Genomic DNA, 18,438 nt, shown 5'->3' with positions numbered 1-18,438 from the left:
CTCTCTCTCTCTCAAAAAAAAAAAGATTCAAGGCAGTTTAAATATTAAGTGTCTTATAATGGGTATCATTTGTACCTATTATGAGATGGTTACCTAGTGACTGTTTGTTAAATTCAATTGAATACCCGAATCAGTTAGTATCAAAGATGTTTTTGTAGAAAAAAAAAATTCTTCAGTATGAGAATTGTGGTTTAGTTCTAAATTTTGTCCAAAAGGAATATATAGGCATGTAGGATAGGAAAACGATAGATTCATTTCCATGTAGGATGACACATTCTATAATCAGGCATAAAGTAAAATAATATATTGATTCATCTACATTGAAATCCAGAGGTGGTTCTGGAATATGATTTTGAATAGTGAGTTGGAGCTCACAAGATTGTCAATGGGGCAAAGGTATACGTAAAGTATATTTAAAAGTGGGACCTTATGTTATCACGCAGAGAAGATTAGAATTTTTTCTTTCAGAGAGGGAGGAGCTATTTGAAGTATATTTGGTATGGTACTTGCATTTTAACTGTGGAAGATGGACTGAAGAGAGTGAACTGGAGGTAAGGAAACAATCTGCACAAGCCAGGTGAATTAGTCTTGTTCAGTGATTTTTGCATCCTGAATTAAGATAGTGGTAGAGATTATGTGCAAGGTTTCTGAGATATGAAAATGTTTCCTGTTATCATTTCTGATATTATTCTCTTCTTGCTCAGAATTATCCTTCACATCATTGGTATTCATCAATAATAGTCATGTGCCAATCTTTGTGCTAAACATTAGAGATAGAAAATGTTGAGTTCAGGGATCTTATTTAAGTAGTTTTTAATCCAGCAAGTTTTTTTTTTTTTTAAGGGGAAAGGTTTTTTTTTTTGCAGGTTGGCCAGGGTGGGGCATACTGGGGATTGAACTCGGGGGGCATTTGACCACTGAGCTGCATCCCCAGCCCTGTTTTGTATTTTATGTAGAGACAGCGTCTCACTGAATTGCTTAGTGCCTCGCTGTTGCTGAGGCTGGCTTTGAACCCACAATCCTCCTGTCTCAGCCTCCTGAGCCCCTGGGATTACAGGTGTGCACCACCGTGCCTGGTTTGAGCTTTTCTTTTTTTTTTTTTTTCTTTTCTTCTTTTTTTTTTTTTTTTAAATTTGTAAACCTTTTGTTTTGTTCATTCTACATTTGGTGTTGTCAGACTAGAAAATTCTGACTAATTTTGTGGAATAACACCTCTAAAACTGAACATTGGATTGTTTTCAAATGAATGAAAGAAGGAAATCTAGGCAGGTGAGCTCAGATGATTCTTTGTTCTAGTAGAGTGTTGGTGATTCTAAATGAATCTAGGCTTGATGGTCTGAAGAATTGAGCAGACTTTTCTACTGAGGAAGTCCATAGATATTTCTATAGACAGGTTGAGACTCCCCAAAAGAGTACCCATTAGTAATAAAAGATAAGCTAGGAATAGATAGGCATCATGGGGATTGATGTTCGGTTTAAGTCATCTCAGTTCCTGATTTGGTGTAACTAGTGTAGAATTTCTAGTGTTCTTAGTCATATGTGCCAAGAGCAAATTCGCTTTCTACTGGAGGAAGAGATCATCCAAATGCTAAAATTACCACTGTTGAAAAGAAAGGAAGAGAGAACTAAGTAGAAAAAAGACAAGGGGGTAAACCAACATAATTAAAAAACAAGAGCAGTGAGATAGTAGTACAATAGGGGATCTAGATAAAGATGTCATCAGACAGGGCTTTATGGTTTCAAATATTTTTTAAAAGAGTAATACTTTTATTAAAAACTAGTCCAGAAAATACCTAAAATCTACTACTGTGAAATTAAGAATATAAGATTGTTTTTAATAAGTAGATTCAGGTTAAGAGAAAATTAGTGATCTGGAAGGTAGAACACACGTGTGTGCATGTGCACATGCACCTTCCTCACCGTTACTGCCCAAAGCACACATTTGAGGAACTCTAAAAATCCAAAAACAGTCTGAAAGCATAGAGAGGAAACAAAATAGTATCTTTAAAGATGCAGCAGTAAGAATGGCAGTCAGCTTTCAGAGGAAATAGTGGAAGTTAGGATATAGTGGGATATTTTCCTTAAAACTGAATCATGTTATTTAGGCATTATTAACATATCCCCAGTTAGAGTTTGGAGGTATAGGAAGGAATGAAGAGCAGTGAAAAATATTTTTAAAAGTTGGTGAATCTAAGTGAATATTCAGCTAACTAAATTGGAGAAAGGTAAATGCTATAATATTTAAGTAGAACTAAAATGCCTGAGAAGAGTAGCATATAAATTAGGGGAGTAAATGGAATTTTAGATATTCTAAGATTTTTTTACTGCTAAGTTACAGAATATTTTATTTCTGTTAAGACATTGATAAAATAATGAACATAGGCATATCACAAAAGGAGATATTTAAACAGGCAGTTAACATGGAAATGTTTTTCTCTTATTATTTGTTTTAGTCAGCTTTTTTTTGCTGCTGTGACCAAAAGACCTGAGAAGAACAATTTTATATTTTATGGTACTAGAGATTTAACCCAGGGCCTTATACATGTTAGGCAAGAGCACTATTACTGAGCTACATTCCCAGCTCTTTGATAAGAACAATTTTAGAGGAGGAAAAGTTTATTTGGGTCTTACAGTTTTAGAGGTCCCAGTGCATAGATAGTTGCCTCCATTCCTTGGGCCTGAGGTGAGATAGAACATCATGGCTGGAAGAGTGTGGCAGAGGAAAGCAGCTCAGAACATGGCCACTTGGAAGTAGAGAGAGAGAGAGTTCCCTTCACTACAGACAAAATAGTTCCCTTCTCCCACCTCCTCCAGCCATACCCTTCCTGCCTACTGTTACCACCCAGTTAATCCTTATTGGGATTAATGCATTGAATGAGGCTCTCATAAGCCTATCATTTTACCTCTAAACTTTATTGCATTGTTTCACACAGTAGCTTTTGGGGGGACACATCACACCTAAACCATAACATTATTCATCACAGCAGTTGAAATTAAAATCACAATCAGATACCTAAGGCATTCACCAGCATGATTAAAATGAAAAAGACTGGTTAATACAAGTATTGAAGAAATGTGTTGGTAGGGAAGCTACCATATGCTGGTTTTGTGAATTGGCACAGCCACTTTAGAAAACTGTTTGGCAATATTTGCTGAGTTAAATATGTGTAATTTATAATCTCAAAATATATACAGATAATGTATAATTTAGAAGAACCAAAAAAATGAAATTAAACATAAATACACATATATGCGTGTGTGCGCACACACACATAAAAGTTTTGGGTAGAAATGGTTGTAATGGCCTTATTTTTTAAAAAATATTTTTTAGTTATACATGGACACGATATTTTTATTTTGTTTATTCATTTTTATGTGGTGCTGAGGATTGAACCCAGTGCCTCACATGTGTGAGGCAAGTGCTCTGTCACTGAGCCACAACCCCAGCCCATGGCCTTATTTTTCTGTTTTTTTTTTTTTTTTTTTGGTGTGTGTGTGTGGGGGGGTGGGGTGGGGGGGTGTTGGGGATTGAACCCAGAGCCTTGTGCCATGCAAGGCATGCACTCTACCAACTGAGCTATATCCCCAATCCCATGGCCTTATTTTTAATGGCCAAAAATTAGAAGTAAAAGTAACATCTGCCAAAAGAGAATCAATGAATAAGTTGTTATATGTAAATACAGTGGAATACTCTATAGAATTAGTTCTCAAACTCAAAATGTTGTTTCTCCTCTTCTCCTTTTAGCATCAACATATCCAGGGAACTTGTAAGAAATAAAACCCTAAGTGTATTCCTATACCTATTTAATTCAGAAATTCTTGGGATGAGGCCCAATTGACTTGTGTTTTAACAAGCCTTCCATATGATACTGCTATACTTTAAAGTTTGAGGAGTAACATTCTGTGTCAGTTTGGCATACAATTTCTGAAAAGGATGAGATTAAATAGGTCCTTTAGGTTTTTTTGAACAACATGGTTTCAACTTTGCAGTTACATTGAGAAAATACACAACATATAGACAGTACATAAATGAGTGATTATGTTTTTTATGACCTCTTTCCTATAGCAATTAAAATGAATGAACTTTGAGTGGCTTCTAACAAAATGTATGTCTCTGAAACCTAAATTGAGCCAAAAAGTCAGACAAAAATAATTATCTATTGTGTAAGTTTATTTAGATAATATCTGTAAACAAATAAATCTTACCAAATATATTAGAAGCTGGCATTGGGTAAGAGACTCTGAATGTTCATTTGGAAGGGGACTAAGGACTACTATAATGTGTAAAAATCCTAATGCCCTTGTTTAACTGGTATGCTTGCTAATACTACAAAAAGGTAGAATGGCAGGGTGGTAAGTGGTGCTTTCTTACCACTTGGGGGTGACCTTTTAATAAAAATTCTACTCTTGTGAACATTTTAAGAGAGAATAATTAGTACTTACTTTCCTAATTAGGGTAATTAAGGTGAAAGTTTCATAGGGACAAATAAAAAAGTATTTCCCAGTAAAAAGAGTAAGGAAAAATGGGTGCTTTGTACAAGGGTTTTACTGTAGCTGCTCAAGACCTGAGTTTTGGGGTTTTTGACCTTGAAATTTGAGGCCTTTTTGTTGAAGTAAAAATGTACAAAAGATTTTCTTTTGCCAAAATTCAGTATATGAATTCCACATGATTTGTGAATGACTTCCCACTTACCTGAGGAATTCTATTTTATTAAATTAATTGTTGATGATCCAACAAATGCAGTCCTTTTGGTAGTTTAGAATCATGTAGGGGAAATTAGGCTTCTTACTTGTATATTTTCCTTAATGGAGTAATCATTTGGTGTGACTAAACACCAGGCCTAAGTCTTGCTTAGAGAAGTTTCAGAAATAGGATTCTAACCTCAAAATTTGGTTGCATGTACTTAAAAAAAAAAAAATGTTTTCTATTACTGAGCTGCCTCTGTAGTTCTTTTTGAGACAGGATCTCACCAAGTTGCTGCAGCTGGCCTCAAATTTTCAGTCTTCCTGCTTTAGTCTCTTGAGTAGCTGGGTTTATAGAAGTGTGCCACTGGATGGGCTTTCTTACTTTGCTCAATGTGAAGAAACAGAGACACTGTATTAAGATTAGTAAGCTGATTAATAAGCATCTTTCCATTATATGGATTGTGATTTAAAAAGAAAAAACAGACTGTACTTTTCAGTTCTTGTTATTATATGCCTATCATTTTCTGTAAGATGAATAAATTATTATTTTGTTGTTTGATTTTCCTAGGAGGAATATAGAACTGAAGGTATCAGTTGGCATAATATTGATTATATTGATAATACTTGTTGCATAAATCTTATTAGCAAAAAACCAACAGGACTGCTCCATCTTTTGGATGAAGAAAGCAAGTAAGTATGGTTCTTTTCAATATTGTTATTGGCCATTGGGCTTTTTATGCCTTCTTAAGTTTAAACTTTCTCCTTATATTTCCAAGTAAAGGGCTAAAGGTTCTGTTGTATGCAGTTATTAAATATTTGCATTTCTTGATAAATAGGCTGAATTTCACTACTGAATTTATTTTTTCTTTTTTTGCAGTTTATTTTGACAGAGTTTGATGTTAGATTTGTTGACGTATTTTATTTTTTTTGTTGTGTGTTCTGTTCTTTTTGAATTTTTATTTCTGAGATGTATTTGCAGTTTTCATGTTTAGTAAAAAAGGATATCATGATATATTCATGATGCCTGTCATGACTGTGTTGGTGGCAAATGGCAATATATGCAAAATATTTTCTAGTCTATACTGTTCAGTATAGCAGTCTTAAATATAAACCTCTGAAAGCTTCATATGCTGTAGCATCCTCCAGAGTAATGTCTGATATTTAAAAAGATGATTTATAGTTAAATTAGCCTACAAAATGGTGTTAGTTTTTTGTTGCTGTGACCAATTCCTGACAAGAACAACTTAGAGGAGGAAAACTTGCTCTCAGTTTTAGAGGTTCAGCCCATTTTGGGCTGACTCTATTCCTGTGGACCTGAGGTGAGGTGGAACATCATGAAGGAAGGACATGGCAGAGGAAAACTGCCCAGTGCATGGCAGCCAGGAAGCAGAGAGAGAGGGTACTTGAGGAGCCAGAGACAAAATAAAATCTCCAAGGGCACACCCTCAGTAACTTTCTTCTTCTAGCTTCGCTCCACCTGTCTGTGATTATCACCAAGTAATCCATTCAGATTATTAATTCATTAAGTGATTAATCCACTGATGAATCACAACTTTTATGATCTAATCATCTCACCTCTGAACATACCTGCATTGTCAAATGAGCTTTTCAGTGGATACCTCATATCAAACTCCTCATATTCATCATAACAGATGGCAAACCTAGAATTGGAGAAACTGAAATGAGGAGATTGTGTAGATTTTTAAACAACTCTTCAGTAACAAATTTAGAAATTGAATTAACTTACCTGATTCCTAATTTAATATTATACCCATTAAACTATGATAGAAAATACTGAAAATTTATTGTCATAGGTTGAAAGACTAGACTATACATCAGGTTTTCATGGGATCATGGGGCAATTAAAAGTTTATACTTGTTGTCTAGTTAATAAAAGTGAGTCCTTTTTTCTCAGAAATATCCTATTTTTGTAAAAGTCATGTCACTCTATTACTATGCCATAAACACACAGAATTGCTACATGAAAATAGTAAGATTATAGAATGAAAAATATAATGGAAAGAAATTGCTAAGAGTTTATGTCTAGTATCCACCCTAACCCACTGTACCACTAATATGTTCTGTTATTCTAAATGAATTAAAGTGTAGTCAACAAAAATAAAAATATTTTAATTTAATAATTTAATTTTCTATGCAGAGTATTCTTGGTATTGCTCTCTATTCCCAGAAATGATTATTATCTCTTATAAAATTGTAAGGTCAGTAATTCCTAATTGTGGTTGCATAGTTTACCTCTAGTATTTATTGGAGAAATCTTTCAAATCATAGTTAATTTTAATATTTAGTATTCAGAACTAATAATTTTGGTAGTTGATAATGAAATGATAAGCAGTTCTTTTTGTCTGAGATATTTAGAGCAACAAGTATGTTTTAAGCACTTTCAGTGAAAGATCATATGATTTGTAAGTCAGATTTCAAGATTCAAACCCTCCAGCTATTTCTGATTAATAAGGTTGTACTTTGAAGTATTAAATAAGATTACTTTCCCCAAATAGTACAATTTTAGAGCCTATCTATATCCTATCTCTATTACCTACTCTCTACAAATCTCCTGTTTTTTTTTTTTTTTTCCCCCTTTTGGTGCTGGGGATTGAACACAGAGATGATTTACCACTGAGCTATATCCTCAGCTCTTTGTATTTTTTATTTTGAGACAGGGTCTCACTAAGTTCCTTAGGGCCTAAGTTGCTGAGGCTGTCCTCTAACTTGTAATCCTCCTGCCTCAGCCTCCAGAGTCACATGCACCACCATGCCTGGTCTTCAGTTTTCTTGCGTGCAAAAAGGAAATGCTGCTGCTATCTACTCTGTCACATTTGTCAACAGCAATTGATGTAATGACTGTATAATTAAAACATGAATAGAACAAGGGGCTCATTACCTCGCCATTCTTTAAGCAACATTTCATTAAATGCACATCTTACTATAAAAAGATTGTATATTTCTGGCCAATTTCTATCTAACATTGTTGTATTTTTTGTTTGCTTTTTGTGATACTGGGAATAGAACCTAGGGGCACTTGACCACTGAGCTACATCTGCAGCCCTTTTTGTTTTTGAGACAGAGTGGCCCAGTCTGGCCTCAAATTCACAATCCTACTGCCTCAGTCTCCCAAGTAGCTGAGTTTATAGGTGTGCATCACCATGCCTAGATCATAGATTTAAGTTTTGATCAATAAAGGGAATGTCACCTCTTTGTTGTCACTCAAGCCACATAAATTGAAATGACAAATTTAGCCCAATAAAAGGAAACAAATTTTCTGATTATTAGAGCTGATGAGTATCTTCTTCAAGAAGTAAAAAATTCTTCATTAGAAATAATAATTCTGGATTATCTTTGAGGATATTGTTGTAGGTAGGAGACTGGACTAAATATCCTTTTAATCATCTCTTCAATTATGTTTGTATTCAGACCGCTATGAAAAATTTTAAAAACATTATTTTAATTTTTTTACTTTGTAAATGAGCCAGTCCAGTACCTTTTTTTTTTTTTTTAAATAAATGGTTCATTTTTGTCTCACTGGGTAGGAAAAAATTGTCCGCTGCTCTGATAGGGTCCTTGACTGGGCCTGAGAAACTGACATAAGACAGATAAACAGAGGGAAAGCATTTACATTTTATTAGAATTTTATATGTACATGAAAATAGAGACCTGAAGAAGTAATCAGAACAAAGAGCTTATCTATTTTTTAGACAAAAATGAAAAATTTTTCCAGAAATTTCAAGACAAAGGGTTTGGGGTAGGAGCTATAAATTGTGTGAAGGTAACAGAGACTGGGAATAACTAGTAGAAGATAAGGGTTATTTTGTTAGTTTGTACAGTTCTGTCTTAATGTCTATTTTTAGTCTTTGGTAATTAGGATGTTCTTTTTCTGGAACAGGGAGAGCACCCTTCTCATGGAAAATTTTATGGCTTATTTTTATGTAGGAAAAAGGCAGTTAGGAGCCTATCCCTATGTCTTGTATTTCTGATTTGCCTTCAGTTCAAATAATCATTAGGTCAGAACAGCATATTTTGGGGTGGCATGTCCTGAAATCCTTTCATCTTTTATGCTTTAATATCCCAGAAGATAAGATGAAAAGGCATGAAGTATTTTTCCTCTGCCTTTTACCTGTAAAGAGATGTTGAAAATAAATTTAGTCACATTTAAGAAGAGCTTTTTTGGGACTCATTTGGATTTTTTTTCTAAAAAATATTTTGTGGGAATATATATATCTATGGGAAATATATAATTTGGAAATTATCCTTAGTGATATTCCGACTTCATGCATTTTGTTTATGATGCTCTGCTTGTAGGAGTCACACAAAATCTAGGTTAATCTTGTGTGTGCTGTGATGTTGAGCACATTATTTAAGTTAGGTTCTGTAGAAGGCATTTAGGAGGAAGAAATAGTGCAAGCAAAGTCTCAGAGTTAATGTATGATGAATAGGATGTTAGCAATGTTACTAGTCTTTCCTGTAGAACTCAAAAGGCGTTGCTGACAGCAGCGGTAGAGAACCTTGAAACTCGTTAGAAATATGAAATCTCAGGCTTTCAGCCCATACCTGTTGAATAAGAATCTGCATTTTAACAGAGTCTGAAGTTAAGATTAGAACATTTATTTAGGGCAGCATTTTGTCAATCCTGTCTACTAATAAGAATTATCTTCTGAATTTATGAATGCTTTCTAGGTCACCATTCTTGATCAGTTAATTCAGAATCAGTAAGTAGAGTCCATGCATTGCTGGTTCTGAAAGCTCTAGAAGTAGTTCTCAGGCTACCCTTGTTTATAGCCTTTGGGGAACATGAGATAAGAGCTTTAAAATGAGCAATAATGTCTGATTTGCCCTCTTGATATATACCTCAAATGTTTGTTGAATGTAGGACCTTTGGAGAGCTTTTCTTTCCATCTTTCTTGATTTGGAATAAAGACTGTTCTCCTATCTATCCCCCTTCCTTTTTTCACTTTTACTTAAAGAAAAACATAAGCTTTTAAAGTACTTGGAGTATTAGAAGGCAAATAAATCCTGAAGAATGCTTTTCTTAATATACCCCTCTTAACTCTAAATGGAGTTAGAGACAATGAGGTAAGCTGAGTATGCTGCTAGAAGAGAGAAGCATTCTGTTATGAAGTAGTGAAACATTTGCAGAGGTTAGGTTTGTCTAGTTTTAGTTGTTTGGAATCATTCAGTTTCTTTGCTTTTGATCCATAAATTTTCTGACTAGGAAAGTCACATGATTAGGGTGACTTGAAACAAGGTAAGATCACAATTGAAAAGAATATTATAGAGGCTGTTTCTGGTCTGTGCTTGAAATCCTAAGGATTATAATGCATTCTAGAATTGTTTTAGAATTTTAGAGCAAGCTTATAATGGAGATGTTTTTAGGAAGCCATAGTATAAGCCCAAATAACTGAGAAGGGAGCAGACCTCAAACAGATCAGCAAACTGTCTTTATTAAGCATTGGCGGAATGGCACATGGCATATTTTCAAGGGAGAAAATGGGCACTGGTTATAAGAGGGGTCTGCTTTTTATAGGTCTTAATGAGAGTTAATCATTGCAGAATGTTTAGTGTGACTTAATCATTAAAGACTTGGGCAGTCAGAAACTAATTGTTCAGATAAAAAATGTAACTCAGGAAAACAGTTGTAAAAACTCAAAACTCATTCTAACTCAGGGAAACAGTTGTAAATGCTTGAAACTGGGATAAAAATTTAGAGCCCAGAGCCCATTTGTTTTCCGTCCCCTCCAGGACTCAGTGTTACTGGGAAAGGATGAAAGCCCAGAGCTTGGTGCTCATTGCTTATCTTCTTACTCCAGAATCCATTGTTTCCTAGAGCTTCAGTATTTGCTTTTCTCCTTCCAGGACTCATCAACAATGGGAAAGGGTGAAAATCCATGGCTTAGTGTGTTTATCTCTTTCCTCAGGACCCATTATTACTGGGAAAGGATGAATGTTTGCCTTATTCCTCCCTCCTTCCTCCCAGGCCACACTGTCCTCTTTTCTTCCTGGGGGCTGTCTTGGGTGATGTTATTTTTCATCATTCCAGACTCTGAAAGGGGATAATAAATTCCTTCATTCCAGACTCTGAAAAGGGATAATAAATTGGGATGTTGATATCAAGTCTGGCTGCCTTCTGCTGAGAAGAGACAAATTAGGGAGATCCCCTCCTTTTAGAGTTCTAGAAGAGGACATGGAGACCCTGGTGGTTTAGAGTTAAGAGGGGTATAGTAAGAAAAGCATTCTTCAGGTCTAACACTGAGAAGTGGGTGGTGGTGGAGGATGGGATAGGAGATAAAAAGGTATAGGGATTGAGTACTACAGGATATGTGGGGACAACTGCCTCTTTGAATTTCCTGAAGTCCTGTACTAGCCAAAATTGGCCATTGGGTTTCTTTACTCCGAGGATGGGGGAATTGTGTGGCAAGCCAGCCAGGAGGTGATATTTAGCTTTAAGATACTTTTCTTTCTCCTTTTTGGCCTCGTCTTCTCTATTGTTAAAAACCTTGAAAGCAACATCTACAGGGCTACTGCTGAGGAGTCTCTGAGTTCTCCTGTAAATTTTTTATGGATATCAGGTGCAGACCCACTTATAAACTGGACATGGAGAAAGAGAGTACCAGCAGGAGTATCAAGATCTGGGGTGGTATATTTGGTAATAGCTTCAGTAAGTTGAGCCAAAAAGAGGGCAGGGTTTTTTTCAGGTCCCGGGTGATTTCCCTTATCTTGTCATGATTAACCTGGGTATTAGAATTTTTTGTCATGCCTTCAAGGAAGCAAGTAATCATGTGTTGGAGTCTAGTGACCCCGGTGTCTTGGGGTTGGTATGTCCAATTAGATTTAGCTATCGGGATGGCAGCATCTCCTGCAGGATGGGTAAGGAGGCTTTGGACATGGAGGAGGTTGGCATGTTCTTTAGCCTCCTGCAAAATATGCGCACTTTCATTAGGAAGCTAGGATATAGTACACATCTGCCCAAATAAGATGGTAAGTCTGAGTCAGACGTGTGAACCTTTTCCTATACTTAATAGGACTGTCAGAAAATGAGCCTCATCTGTCTTCTTTTGGAACAAATCTATTGTAGAAAAGGGGATGTGAACTTGGACTGTCCTGTAAAAACAGGCCCAGGTGACTTGGCAGTGTTGGCAACATAAAAAAGCTGATAATATTTATGTAATCCCTATAAAATGCCAGATAGTGTCAGATTTTTTTTACTAGTACTATTTGATTCTACTAACAGTATTATACCTGTTATTATACTCACTTTATGGGTCACAAGATCATTTCTGGTATTTAAACTTAAAGTTCTGAAAGGCTACCTATCTTTCCCAAGATCACTGATAGAACTGGTAATTTATTTATTTTTTATTTATTTATTTATTTATTTATTTATTTTTTTAATTGTTGGTCATTCAAAACATTACATAGTTCTTAATACATCATATTTCACAGTTTGATTCAAGTGGGTTATGAACTCCCAGTTTTACCCCGTATACAGATTGCTGTATCACATCAGTTACCCTTCCATTGATTGACATATTGCCTTTCTCTTGTCTGATGTATTCTGCTGTCTGTCCTATTCTCTACTATCCCCCCTCCCCTCCCCTCCCCTCCCCTCCCCTCCCTTCCCCTTTTCTCTCTCTACCCCTTCTACTGTAAATCATTTCTTCCATTTTAGAACTGGTAATTTAAACTAAGATTATCTGACACCAAAGGTGATGATATTTTCTGATTTGAGTACACAGTATATAATTAAACATTTTGTAGTAATTTAAGAATAATTTTTACACATTAGATTTGGGATTTATCTTTACAACCTCATGGCACATTATTGCTCATTATTTCAGTTTCTTTTATACTATTTCTGAAAGATATATTTTCTCCTTTTCCTGTCAGTGATATTTCCTCTATTTGAAACTCCTACTTAATCGTTTACACCTAACTTTTAATAGCTAGCCTCCTAATAACCTTTCTGTTGTTCCCCATCACTGCTTATTTTTCTTCTTCTAAATGTTTATGTTCCTATGTTTCTATTATGCAATTCTTTTTTTTTAAGTTGTAAATGGATCTTTTATTTATTTAATTTATTTATATGTGTGCTGAGGATCGAACCCAGGGCCTCACACATGCCAGGCAAGTGCTCTACCATTGAGCCACAACTCCAGCCCCTATTATGCAATTCTTAATAGATATTATTTGTGTGATTTTTGACCTTGAAATGCTCATTGAATCCAACCAATGAATACAAACCTATTGATGTATATTTAAAATAGTAATAGATTTAATAAGAAATGTAATAAACAGGTATAGATAAGAAAATTGTGACCATCTATGTGTCAATAAATAGGAAAACAAAAGAATGTGAATTTTAATGACCTATTTAAGAATAAGAAATTATTTCCTTTTGGTGGGGTTTATTTTCCTTTGGGTTTTGCAATAATGCAACACAGTGAAACCTAAATAAATATGTAATGACCTGAATTAATTTCTCAGGTTAATTGCAGACTCTGAGTATGGGCAAGCCATAACTTTTTATCCCTCATCTATAATATAGGAACAGCAATCCATATTATACTCTCTTCTAGCTTATTATGAGAATCAGATTTGATAGTATAGGCAAAAACTCTTTGTAAGGTGCTAAATGTATTAGATAGCAATGAATTTGTTTTTTAATAGGCAATACTGATTACTGCATCTTCTATTTTTTTGTGTTTTCTTTTTCCTCATAAATTCAGTTTTCCACAGGCAACAAATCAGACATTGCTAGACAAGTTTAAGCATCAACATGAAGAGAATTCTTACATTGAATTTCCAGCTGTGATGGAGCCTGCTTTCACCATAAAACACTATGCTGGAAAAGTAAAATATGGAGTAAAGGTCAGTTGATTTTTCAATGAATGTGCTTTAAGGGCAGAGGTGTGTTCTTGACTTTGTCACTTTTCCTGGCACACTACCCCCTGTAGTTTTTGGAGGCTTACAATTAGTAACATTTGGAGACATTTTATTAGGATAATGTTAGATTCTACTAATATAGATAATATTAGAAAATAACATATTTATGCTTTTCAGTACATTACTTTCTCAGGTTTCTGTTGGTTTCCTTTTGTATGTAATCTGATGTCAGTCCATTCTAATAAACAATAAACTTTAAAAATTCTAATTAGTTACACATAATAGTAAAATGCATTTTGACACATTATACATAAAGGGAGTATAACTTCTCATTCTTCTGGTTGTACATGATATGGAATTATACTGGTCATGTAATCATATATGCACATAGCGTAGTAATGTCTGATTCACTCTATTATCCTTCTACCCCCATATGCCCTCCCCTCCCTTTATTCCCCCGTCTAACCCAAAGTACCTCTATTCTTCTCTAGCAACCCTCCCCCAATGAATTAGCATCCACATATAAGAGAAAACATTTGGCCTTTGGTTCTTTGGGATTGGCTTATTTTGCTTAGCATGCTATTCTCTAGCTCCATCCATTTACCGGCAAATCCCATGATTTTATTCTTTAAGGCTGAGTAATAGTCCATTGCATATGTATACCACATTTTCTTTATCCATTCATCTGTTGAAGGGTACCTAGGTTGATTCCATAGTTTAGCTAAACAATAAACTTTTTGATCTGAAAGAATAGATAACTGTATATCTCAATCCCATATGTTCATCCACATGTCCACATACTTTACTGAATTTTCCCCCTCTTTATACACATAGGGCTGACAGAGGCCTTATGTCTTCATGTACTATTAGGTATTTGTGAGCTTGTACTCTTAATGAACTGTATTGAAACTCCTACCTCCTGAAAGGGGAAACTTCATGATTTCATCCATTTCTGATGAACCTGTTATTCAACCATTTGAAATTTAAGCCTGTGTCTTAAGACACTTGGTTTCCATGCAAGACAGTGGTGATATGAATTTATAGTGGAGCAATACAATTTTTTTCTTTGATCTCAGGGTATTTTTAATTTACTCCTCAAGTGTACTGATCTATTTATTTAAGAGGTGTTTATTGAACATAGATCATGCATCAGACCCTGTGCCTAGTGTTTGGAATGATTTAGTGATTAACTAGACAGAAATGTTCCTGACTCTGTGTATACATACATATGATTGGGCTATATGCTATAAATAAATGAATGGGTTCTGTGAGAAAAAGTAGTAAAGTAGTGGTATGGAGCCATGACCACCTCTCTAAGAAACTTTTTAATTTTTGAGAGATGACCTGAAGTAAATTTACCTTGATGAGGAGTTGTGATGAAGAAGTACAGGCCATGGAATAAGGAAGAGTTTGATATGTTGAAATATGCTGCTAGAATGAAAGGAACAAAAAGAAATAGTGTTGTGAAATGAATTCAGAGTAAGACAGCAGGTTAATTCTTAAGGGCTTCTAGGGCAAGTTAAAGGAGTTTGATTTTTATTGAGTTTGGTTTTTATTGTAGGGAGCTATGAAAAGATTTTAAGCAGAAGATCTGATTTGTGTTGTTAAAAGATTGCTGTGCAGGGCTGGGGTTATAGCTCAGTTGTAGAGTGCTTTCCTAGCATGCACAAAGGTTCAATTCACAGCACTGCCAGAAAAGAAGAAGAAGAAGAAAAAAAAGACTGTTTTGATTATTTTGAGGAAGAGGCATAATAAGGGGCAAGAGTAGAATCTGGGAGATAAATTAGGTAGCTTTCCCCCTTTCTTTCTTTTTTTTTTAATTGGGATGAAATGTTAAGATAAACCCCAGGGATGCTCGGTACAGTGGAGCACACCTGTAATCCCAATGATTCAGGAGGTTGAGGCAGGAGAATTGCAAGTTTAATGCCATTCTCAGTAACTTAGTGAGACCCAGCCTCAAAAAAATAAAAAGGACTTTGGATATGGCTCAGTGGTAACACAGCTATGGGTTCGATCCCTAGCACCCCCACACCCCAGTCCACCACCAGAAAACCAAACAACCAAATCACCGAAATGGCAACAGAGTTGGGGAAGAAGATACCATCCATATACATTATTTATTTCTAGATGATAAGTGATAACTGGTTAGAGCTGATGGGTTAATTGGAGGTATTATATCCTGAGGTGGAACAGAAAGAAAGGAATAATTTTGATAGTTTAAAAAGTAAAATAAAAAGTCAGGAGCAATGGCGCACACCTGTAATCCCAGCAGCTTGGGAGACTGAGGCAGGAAGATCATGGGTTCAAAGCCAGCTTCAATAAAAGTGAGATGCTAAGCAACTCAGTGAGACCCTGTCTCTACATAAAATATAAAATAGGGTTGGGAATGTGGCTCAGTGGTCAACTACCCCTGAGTTCAATCACTGGTTAACCACTCTGCAGTCCCCCCAAAAAAAGAAAACCCAGTTTTACTTTTTTAATAATATATACTTTTGCTCTAAGTATATTTAGGGACAAGCCAACGGTCAAGATCCTGGCTTGTTTACCCATTTCCCTTGTTTTTAGAAGAATAAAGAATTAGGAAATCGTAAGACACATTCAGAGAAAGACTGGTAAGGAGTAGTTACTAGTATTCTACCATGATTCATCTCTTATTTATTAATTATTTTGCCTTTAGTCCACAAGATTCATAATGATTTTTATTTTGCTTTGTTTCTTAACATATTCTGGCATCATGTTTGAGGTCTGATGAGTTCAGTAAACTTTATATGATTAAATGTTTAATGAAGTCCAGGCAGATTTTTCTGTATGACAATAAATGACATTATACTAAGTGTGTTCCTTGTAGAGTTTTTACTTAGAGCTATTTTGTGAAGCTCATCATATTTTTAAAATCCTTTTTTAGTGTGAATATAGTTGTAAGATTGTTGTCAGTGCCTAGACTATTTGTATCCTTCTGGGCCCTTGTTTCCTTGGTGTAAGCTTCTTGATCTCCCTGTATTTGTGTGGAACATTTTAATCCATTTTCTTGTATTCTCTCTTAAAACCTCTGCGCTCTGGCAGGTTGTTTCTTTTGCCTGTTTATAGACCATAGCTAATCTTATTCTTTAAAATGCTGATAATATCCAGTTATATTTTATGAAATCCCCCTAGGACTAAGACTCATAGCTATCTGCCTACATAGTGTCTGTATACTGACACAGCATAGTGGTTGTGATTGGTTGTGTTTGACTTCCACTCTTCCACTTAACTGTGACAGGGGCCAGAGTACTTCTCCTCTCTAACTCAGTTTTCTCATTTATAAAGTAGGGATAATAATATTGGTCTCAAATGGATTTTTAGGATTGAGACAATGTATAGAAAGTGTGTAGAAGAGTGCCAGTCACACGGTCACCTCTCAGTAAACGTTATCTACTAATATTTATCCTTACCATCTCAAACTTCACTTGGACAAATTTTTTTCTGTTGATCGTCTTTTGAACGTTCTTTCTCTAGTCTTATGTATCTCAGTATATGGCATCTCCATCCACCTAGCTCCTCAAACCCCAAATAGAAGTATTAACTTAATTTCCTCATTCTCTTACTATCAGCAGATTCTTTGCTTTTACCTCTTAATGTATCTCAAACATGGTAATTCTTTTTCATTTCTTCTTTGACAACCTGCTTGTCCAAGTCACTGTCAGCTCTTCTCTGTTTATTATTATGTCTGTTCTCCCCTTTTCCATTCTTTGTGCTATTCATTTCCTATGTATCAATAAATGTTTACAGAACACCACTTGGCTGTTGTCATTGACCTTTATGCTTGAATAAAATAAAGTTAAAACCCTTAATTCAAGCTCAAAGAGCCTAAGTCCTGTTGATTTGCCTAAATTTTTATCACTCTCACCTTTTTACTGCTTTTCTTCTAATTTGTCCAGCGCATCACCACAGAAAGTAGAGATCAATCCTGAAAGTATAATATTCTATATAAAGTAAATTAGAATGAACATTTCACTCAGAAGTTATTTCTATCTTTATTCAATCACTGTTCAAACATATTACTCACTATCATATTAATTTTAATAGCTTTTTCACTATTAACGGTGAGACTTTTTTCACACAGGATTTTCGGGAAAAAAATACAGATCATATGCGCCCAGACATTGTAGCTCTTCTGAGAAGTAGCAAGAATGCATTTATCTCTGGGATGATTGGAATTGATCCTGTGGCTGTATTCCGATGGGCAGTTCTCCGAGCCTTTTTCAGAGCCATAGTTGCTTTCAGGGAAGCTGGGAAAAGACACATTCAGAGAAAGACTGGTAAGAAGTAGTTACTCGTATTCTACCATGATTCATCCCTTATTTATTAATTATTTTGCCTTTAGTTCACAAGATTCATAATGATTTTTAATTTGCTTTGTTTCTTAACATATTCTGGCATCATGTTTGAGGTCTGATGAGTTCAGTAAACTTTATACAATTAAATGTTTATGTGTTATGTATAGGTATGCGTTGGTACTTTTTTATTACTAAATCTTGACAGGAATACTGAGTATAATAATGGTACTTGGGCACTTAGTAAGTCATGGTATGATTTTTGAACAGAAAGTGAAGAAATAATGGTAATAGTATTTATTTAGAATTTAATTTTGATGCTTTTCTCTGTTTTTTTCTTATGTATAGTTCTTACTACAAATGAAACCTAATTTAATATGAAAAGTATAAATTAGGAGAAAGAAAGAATCCTGGGGGATCCTGGCGGTAATATAGTACGGTGGAAAGAACCCCCTATACACTGTCATGTCTTGATTGATTTTGTGACTTAATTGTCTTTCTTTCCTATAAAAGGGAGTTAAATACTACCTTTAGAATTATGAGGTTA

General features: G+C 35.1%; 1 protein-coding gene across 1 annotated transcript in view; it reads left to right on the top strand.

The window, feature by feature from the left end:
• The window catches only part of Myo9a (myosin IXA), a 254,323-nt gene that overhangs the window by 101,071 nt on the left and 134,814 nt on the right, over window positions 1-18,438 (top strand). Inside the window, exons 12-14 of the mRNA XM_026387807.2 lie at window positions 5,255-5,376; window positions 13,422-13,563; window positions 17,681-17,876. Coding sequence (XP_026243592.2) covers window positions 5,255-5,376; window positions 13,422-13,563; window positions 17,681-17,876 — 460 coding nt within the window. The remainder of the gene's footprint in view (window positions 1-5,254; window positions 5,377-13,421; window positions 13,564-17,680; window positions 17,877-18,438) is intronic.

This window comes from Urocitellus parryii, chromosome 6 (genome assembly GCF_045843805.1).
Source record: "Urocitellus parryii isolate mUroPar1 chromosome 6, mUroPar1.hap1, whole genome shotgun sequence".
NCBI classification, from domain to species: Eukaryota; Metazoa; Chordata; class Mammalia; order Rodentia; family Sciuridae; genus Urocitellus; species Urocitellus parryii.
This window is presented reverse-complemented; position numbering and strand designations above follow the sequence as displayed.